General features: G+C 35.9%; 1 protein-coding gene across 1 annotated transcript in view; it reads left to right on the forward strand.

Moving 5' to 3' along the window:
- LOC149411645 (thiamine transporter 1-like) overlaps window positions 1-7,955 on the forward strand; it is a 50,756-nt gene extending 42,801 nt beyond the window's left edge. Inside the window, exon 7 of the mRNA XM_089646991.1 lies at window positions 1,703-7,955. Within this exon, the coding sequence (XP_089503117.1) occupies window positions 1,703-1,976 (274 nt within the window). The 3' untranslated portion in view covers window positions 1,977-7,955. The remainder of the gene's footprint in view (window positions 1-1,702) is intronic.
- Window positions 7,956-9,238: the final 1,283 nt, after the last annotated feature.

Genomic DNA, 9,238 nt, shown 5'->3' on the forward strand with positions numbered 1-9,238 from the left:
TATTATTATTATTATTATTATTGTTTGATTAATTCGTAGATTGCGTAAATTTTTTCTTAAAAATAAGTCTCTAATCTCGTCGAATTTAATGTTTCAAAGACCCAATCCTGTCTGATTACGTCTAAAAGGGATCCAAATGATAATCTAGTCTCCTTCAACGGAAGCAATCTTCCGAACAGGCCTTCCATTGATATGCTTGGTGTAACTATAAGTGACCAGCTCAGGTACGGGGGCTCCATCGAAGCCTGAGTAAAGTTGGCCTCTCAGAAGCTGGGCGTACTGTACAGGGCCCGCAGATACTTTAATAGTACACAACTGCTGACCCTGTACAAATCGCAAGTGCGCCCTACTGTCGAATTTGGCAGCCATCTCTGGTCCGGAGCCCCTAAATACCTGAAAAAACCCTTGACTCTGTGCAAAAACGGGCGGTCCGTTTGATAGATTCCCCAATCTTAACAAACGGACTGCAATCTTTAGAGCACAGGCGTCAGGTAGGTATGCCGTCCTTGTTCTATCGGTATTACAATGGAAGATGCTCTGAGGATCTAGCGTCATTGATCCCTTCGGCACCGGTGCGTAGTCAGGATACACGCCAAACGCGCGCCCAACATTTGTACACGGTTGACATTTGTCACATGAGAACGGGTCGCTTCTACGATTCGTTCTTAAGTTCAACAGTTCGGCTGTGGAACGAACTGCCGGCCTCTGTGTTTCCTCCCTCCTACAACATGGGACTCTTCAAGACCCATGTTCACTCCTTCCTCTCCACAAAAAGACCCTCCACACAGCATCCTCAAAGATGACATAGGCCCTGAGGGAAATTATTTTCTTCAGGGCCTCCTGTGTTGAGTTAATATAAAAATAAAAAATAAAGTTTTTAATACCATTTGGTGTTAAAATTAGTCCCACTTCGAATAGTAAGAATTGTAAATTCGTAAAAATAATCCATTTTGTTTTTAAACAAAAATTAGTAAAATGTCCATGCCGCCATTTTGCTGAATTAAGTAAACTTCCTAACTCCGTTTTAAAATAGAATGTCTTAAATTACAAATGTTTAAATATCCAAAATAAATACAGAAAAATTATGGTACGTTCTGAACGTAAATAAAAATATTAACCTGTCTGTTTTTTTTCACTGTGTACAATGTTTTTAGGACCCCTCTAAAATTTGACAAATGGTAGTTACGCATTCTACGAATTAAGCCGACGATATTGTGATTCCAGAACAGTGACAAAATAGAACATTGAAGAAAAGCGATAAAAAAGAACAAACAGAACAGAGCTATAATCAACTTGCAAATATTATGAAGACAATGTAAAGACAATTACAGCCTGACTAAAAAACGTGTTGAAAATTTTGTTCAATTGATAAACTACCGTGTATGTGAAAACCTTACTAATGGAAACATAAAATAGTTCATGGAAAGATACATAAGATATATACATTGCTTATCCAGTCACTGGGGTAGTTTATTTGTTTATTGATTTAAAAATATTTCATTAATTAGTTCCCCCTTTTTCCATCCACCTTCAAAACTTGTTAAGCTTTAATATATTTTTTTCACATTTAATACTAACCTATGACTCACAGAGCTGGAGAATATATGTAAACCTAACCTAATGAAAATTTACATTATTTGCTCCATAAAGTCAGTATTTATAATGTTTTCTAATTTCATAAATTTTTTTTCATTACTTTCAGCGCTGAGATAGCCCGCAACCTCGTGTACGACAGCTGCTTTGGCCTCGTGTTTGGCATCAACACCCTGGTGGCCATCATCCTGCAGTCCATTCTCACGCTGGTCGTCATCTCGGAGTCCGGCATGGAGCTCGGCATCCGCGACCAGTACCGAGCCTACGCAGTTTGCTATGTCATCCTCGGCGTTATTGTATTCCTCGTCTGGCTGGGCATGTTCATCAGGAGATGCATTCAGAGACGAAAGGATAATAAGGAGATTGATGTCGTAGAATCGTAAATCAATTCAATAATAAGTAGAGCGATGTGGTAGAATCGTGAGAATTCAATTCAATAATAAGTAGAGCGATGTGGTAGAATCGTGAGAATTCAATTCAATAATAAGTAGAGCGATGTGGTAGAATCGTGAGAATTCAATTCAATAATAAGGAGAGTGATGTGGTAGAATCGTGAGAATTCAATTCAATAATAAGAAGATCGATGTAGAACTTGAGAATTCAATTGAATATATGGGAATCGATATGGAAATCTATTTAATAATAAGGAGGTCGATGTGGTTGAACCGTGAAAAATCAATGAACAGATCAACTGAAACATATGTTGTAAGTTCGGAGAAAGAATGCAGTGATAATTATTAGCAACATTTTCCTATTAAAAAGACAAATAACTTTGTTTACATCACTTTTATTTATATATACAATCTACATGTTTTGTGGACGATGTTCACATCATCAGGATTAAATGTACACTAAAGTTAAAAATTATTTATAGATCACCTATGGAGAAGAGGGGTAGAAAGAAGGGGAGGGTTAAGAAGTGGTGGGTAGCGGATAGTGTGGATGTAGGACTATCAGACCATCGACTTATTCGCGCAGAAATCGATTTTAACCCACCGAAAATTCCTTACGTTACTATCACATCAAGAGCATGGCGCGGTTTTAACTTTGACGACTTCCTGTCAGAACTAAAAGCTTCTCCGCTCTGTACACATAGCGCATGGGAAACAGAGTCGCCAACCAAACTAGCAGCAGATTATAACACCATCCTTTCAACCCTTTTAAATACATATGCTCCAATTTCTACAAAAACTCGGCGTCTACGAAAATCCGATGCCTGGTTTGACGAAGAATGTCGGAGCCAGAAGAGATTGATGCGTAAATTGGAGAGGTCCTACAGACACTCGGGGGTTACATCACGGAACGATTGGATACAGGCTCAAAAAGAGTACATGATCTTAATCCGTTCAAAAAGGTCTGAATATTGGACAAATAGGATCACTTCAGAGCGTCAAAATCCACGTAGTCTTTGGAACTCGGTTAAGACAGTCATTGCTGATGTCCATGCACCAAATACAATCGACATAGCTCCGGAAATCTTCTCCAAGTTTTTTCTTGACAAAATTGAGTCAATACGAGCCCTAACAACCTACGCTCCACCACCGTATTTTACTAAATGCAATAGAGAAAACCTTTCTGCCTTCAAACCTACATCCCTAGAAGAAGTAAGGAAATTAATTCTTACTTCACCGAACAAGCAGTGTTCGCTCGACCCTATTCCAACGTGGCTACTGAAATAGTGTTGCAATGAAATTGCTCCCTTTTTAGTTCATCTTTTCAATAAGTCACTTAGCACGGGTGACTTTCCAAAATCCCTTAAATCAGCTATCGTAACTCCATTATTAAAAAAACCACAACTGGACGCTGAAGATCTTTCAAATTACCGACCCGTTTCAAATCTGCCTTTTATATCAAAAATATTAGAAAAAATCGCTGCCTCACAGATCATATGTCACTTAAATTCAAATGAATTATTAACTAAATACCAATCTGCATATAGACGGTTCCACTCCACAGAAACCGGGTTACTACGTGTTTTGTCGGACATAACTACTGCCATTGAGTCGGGTAAACTGGCACTTCTTTCAGTCTTGGACATGAGTGCTGCATTTGACACGATTGACCATGACTTTCTTATTAAACGATTAGATGAATCATTTGGTTTAAACTGTGATGTTAAGACCTGGCTGACATCGTACCTGGCCAACCGTGTACAAGCCGTAAAAGTGGGAAAAAACCAATCAAATTATGCAACCCTTTCATCTGGAGTACCCCAAGGGTCCGTTCTGGGCCCACTACTCTTCATCCTCTTCACAAATGATGTCGCTAAAATAATCGAATCATTCGGCCTTCTATCTCACTGCTACGCTGATGACCAGCAAGTTTATTTTTACTGCTTACCAAAAGAAATAAACAGTCTAAAAATTCGTATAACTGAGTGTATAGAAGCAATTACTCGCTGGATGACCTCAAATAGATTGAAACTGAATCCCACAAAGACTGAGTTTCTGTGGACTGCTACAAGCAGACGTCAGCATAACATTGAAAACTCCCCAATAACCATTTCCGGAAGTGACATCACTCCAAAAACGTGCATCAAATTACTGGGTGTCAATCTGGACGTTAATTTTTCCCTTAAAACTCAGGTGAACAGAACTGTAAGCACGGGGTTCTTTCAATTAAGGCAAATTAAAGCAGTGCGGAGAAACCTGCCAACAGAGGCGACTAAATTGTCAATTCCTATGTTGTTTCACGTCTAGATTATTGCAACGGAATATATGCAAGTCTCCCCAAATGTCAAATCAACAAATTACAATCCGTTTTCAACGCCGCGGCAAGGCTTATCACCGGAGTATCTAAATACTCCCACATTTCAGAGCATCTCAAAAATCTGCACTGGCTCAAATGTCCTGAAAGAATCCAGTTCAAGGTATGCTGGATGGTATTTAAGTCACTTAACGGAATGGCTCCGGCTTACTTATCAGAATTGTGTATTCCAGAAGATTCCAATTCCCGACAGTCAACCCTTAGGTCAGCAACGTCATCAGCTATCGGAAGGTTGAAGGAACCAAAGCGCACACCAGATACTAAGTTCGGTGAGCGTGCTTTCGCCGTGTCAGGACCTAAAGCCTGGAATGGACTGCCACATGATTTGAGAATGATCGCAGACTCGACAGAATTTAGGTCTAAACTTAAAACGCACCTTTTCAGACAGTCGTATCCATAATTTCAGAAACCTCCACTTTCACAGTCGACGGCAATTTAAATTAACAAAATGTAAAAAATACTAAAAATAAAATAAAATAAATAAAAATAATAATTAAAAATAAATAAATAAAAATGACAACAACTAACAATTTGTAGGCTTTTAAGACAGTTAAAATACATTTAAATTTAAATAAAAACTATAGCAGACTTAAGATCATGCGACGACCAGTGTTTTTTGATATAGTGTCCTCTGCGTGCAGTTCTATCTTTTATAAGCATAAACTTTTTAATATAAGTGTGTTTGTCGGAAGTGACTTGCCAGGTAGGTATGTTTTGGTATCTTTTCTAAATAACAAATGTAGATCCTAGGAAATAAATTGTACAGCGCCCTTGAGGTGATTTTTCACAAAAACGGCGCTCTACAAACTATCCAATTATTATTTTTATTATTATTAGTGGGAGTTTACCACTTCTTAACCCTCCCCCTTCTTTATACCCCTCCTAGGTGATCTATAATTAATTTTTAACTTTAGTGTACATTTAATCCTGATGATGTGAACATCGTTCACGAAACATGTAGATGGTGTATATAAATAAAAGTGATGTAAACAAAGTTATTTGTCTTTTTAATAAATAAATAATGACATCACAAAGTGATAAGCCTGATGAAGATTTTTTCTTCGAAAAATCAACATTTTCCACTTACTTTGGTGGTAGTAGGAGATTTTTAACTCATTGCACGCGGCCGTATCAACTGTTGTTACGGCAAAAAGTCTATACTCACACGCGGCTGTATCAACAGTTGATACGGCAACTTTGACAGCCGATATTCCCGCTCTCTTTCGTCATAAATGTATTTCTTGCTCACTTGGACATTTGTAGAACTATCACGATGCTGACATCTACAAGAATTTCTCAAAAATAAAATTTTATTTCATAAAAAAAGATCGATAACCAAATGCGCCTCTTCACGCCTTTTAGTCCTTTAGTTTACATTTTTGTCAACGGATGGCGTTAGTACTAGTTTGTCATTCACAACTTTTCATAACTAAGAATGATAAGTGATCATGGTGTCCCACTTGTGTCTATAAACACAGTGGCCTAAGTACACACACACCGAGAGTGGTTTATTTATGACGCCGAATGAATGGCGGGACCACATTCAAAAGATACGGTACGTCTTTGTATGAAATTTTATGTTTTTGTTTTTATAAACATCTAAGAGTGTTGACACACGAGGATTTGTTTTCATATTGTGGAGAATAATCTGTTCTGTCTATATAGTCCAATAAATCATGCCAGAATGCTATAATTTGACATTTAATTGCATGCATAGGTATTTGAAAATATGTACCGCGTACGGGTATAGATAAAACGGAGCATATTAACGCGTTCAAAAGGTTAAATAATGTCAGGTTATTCATAACAAGGGAATGTTTGTCTTTCATTTAAAAAAAAAAAAAAATTTCGGCTAGAAATTTGGCCGAAGTTAGATAGTTTCACTGTTGTAACGTTACTCTACTCAAGATATTTTTCTAGTCGTTGCGATTGTTATTGTCACCTTTTTCATTTGTAATACTTTACGTCACACATTTCACTGAAATACTTTTCATTGTTATACTTTTCATTGTTACAGTTTTCATTGTTTTCAGTTTTAGTTGTTACATTATCGCTAGGTGAGTCGTAATAAGTGAAAATGGCGTTACGATCCAATGGTATTACAGGCATCAACCATTTGGGGAATGTTGCGTAACTGAAGAATGTTGAGGAGGGGAAGGAGATAGGAAATATTTTTGGAAATGTGCTTATTTTCGTTGAAACTCCGATCGACTATTGCACAATATTGCATTTTAGTATAGGTAAATGAAACTACGTAATAAGTATAGAATCAACTAATAATTAAATTTAACAGTAATGTTAGGGAGTGAGAAAGACTTAGTATAATATGAATTTGTATTATTTTTTTGGTACTTTATTATGTACTTATTAGATATAATTGTAATGTTCCTGAATAATACTATAAATTTGGTGATTATAAATAATTTACTTTAATGTTGTTAAGATTTGTTTGGGCTTGATGAAGTCTTCAATAAGAGACGCATGGTTTTTGTTTTTACTGCACAAAACTGCATTTTTACTTTATTTAATGTTACAACGAGTTAAATTATTCCCTACCCGGACAAAACACTTTTACAAATGGTCTGGAGATCATAATGACTGCTTGTTACTATTTTATAGGAGAGAAGAAGTGAAAAATCCAGTCGGCGAGGCTTTTTATAATCTAACCAAGTAACACACATTGACAAGCTAATTGTAAACAATTGATAAAGCAAAACATCTGTTTTATCTGTTAGCCCTAGTTTGACCTCTGACCGCTAGGTGCTAGGCAGGAGCCTATAAAGTAACTGGTGGTGAACTTTGCTAATGGTTCGTACATTTTTAACATATGTATTGCAATGTTTTTAATATTACTAGCAATTAACATCACATTCGAACCAAGTCACTCATTCATAACAAATCTCATAACTATTTGTATCCTTCATCAGCCAGATTCATGCCTCACTGCCATACTTCAGTATTAATACCAGAACTCCACTGTGGACCGTCAGCCTTTCTGCCTTAAGGTGATGCACTACGTCGTGTAATATTTTAAATTAATCAATAACAACCCTTACGTAGATGGCGATAAGGTTTAAATTCCCGCTTAACACCATGCGCCTGTTTTGATTTATGCAAGAAAAAAGCTTGGCCAAAAAGTGCCTTTTATTTTATTTTGTGGATGTTCAGGCATAAATATTTAATTTTTTTTCTATCATTTTATAAATAACTTAATTGCCACATTATACAATAAAATCATAACCGTAAATGGGTTCGCAAGTAGGCGATTTTGAACTTTAAAGCAGTTTTCAAAGGCCTATACATTATTTTTTTCTTGGCTTATAAAAAGACTTATACACGGTGTCCGGAAACTCGTAGTACAAGCGGGAAACTGGAGAATCTACACCACATGGGGAACCCAAAAAAACATAAAGTTTTTTGATTTGAGCAATTTCAAAAAAAAAAAAAACAAAAAAAAAATATTTTTCGGCTATTTTAGGGTTAAAGTTTTTTCTGGTGTTTAGGGTTGAATAACAGATGTTTTAACCCTGCAGAGCAGAAATATTTTATGATTACACCGGGTTAAATGAAGGGTGATTTCAAAATAATGCTTCAAATCCGAGTTTCTTCATTTGTTTTACTTTTAAATAGTTTTAATTATTTGGGTACTTTGATCTTCAGTAATAATTTATATTAATTTGATTAAAAAAAAAAAAAAAAAAATCAACTTCAAACTCGATTTACTCGATAACGAAAGCTCAAATAAAAAAAATATATACTACAAAATCGACTCCAAATGTGATGTAGATTCACCAGTTTCCCGCTTGTACTACGAGTTTCCGGACACCCTGTATAAAAAATACTCGATTATTTCAAAGGTCAAGATGTATTCTACTCGCAGTATTTAATTAAAGCATCTGAAATATTTCTAGGCGACCAAATTTTCAAAACAAAAACACATGATTTTGCATTACTACGTATGGCATCGCCTTAAGTTAGGTGGTTTCAAGCTCTTGTCACACTTGATGACCGATGAATAATGATCAGCGCCATTTTGAATTTTTTACACTGATTTTGAAATTTGAATGGTCCCCGTTAAACGCCACGATACCTGTCCCGTTTACACTTTTGGTTCAAGTGCAATTAGCTAAAATATAAGCATAACAGATGACTGTTATGTTGTGCTCATAAATAAACCACTCACTAAATCGATATCTTCGGGCTATCTGTATGAAACAAATTGGCCCCAAAAAACCATAGATATGCCAATACATAGACAGTAAAATTCTCATTCGGAGCCTACTTATTATATTATACACCAATGAAAAACTCTGAAAGTTTATTCCATAGACTTTCAGAGTTTTTCATTGGTGGATATAGTTAGGCAATCATATGACGTTACAATATTTCGGTACCAATTTTATATCGGAGTTATACCTCCTGGTTATGCTTGACAACTGATCAGTATTGTTTTTCGTTTATATTTCTTAGATTGTAAAATACCACATAGATATGTATTTAAAAATAGAAGACAATAATTCTCAAAGATATGTTCATCACCAATGATGTTATAATATATATAGAGACGCGCTGTAGAAATTTTAAAGTGGCAAGCAAAAAAGTATGTCAATTGTAGTACTTTCGATTTTGTAGTTTTAGTACTAAACTGCCACGTGTCGCGTAAGGTCGTTTGCTACCTCTAAGTAAATTGTGCCAAAATACCTTTGAGTGTAATCAGAAAGTGTTTTAATTACGTGGCAAACACTAGTAAAGTCAAGGAATAACATGTAATTTGTAAATGCAGGCAAATTATTTATTTTTTATCTTTAAGTAGTCGACCGATATAGCAGAAAATTTCAAAGTTTGTTCTTATTAGTGCCAGGAGTATTTAGATAGTTGT

This window comes from Hesperophylax consimilis, chromosome 25 (assembly GCF_061612785.1).
Source record: "Hesperophylax consimilis isolate HC1 chromosome 25, BYU_Hcon_1.0, whole genome shotgun sequence".
Taxonomy (NCBI): domain Eukaryota; kingdom Metazoa; phylum Arthropoda; class Insecta; order Trichoptera; family Limnephilidae; genus Hesperophylax; species Hesperophylax consimilis.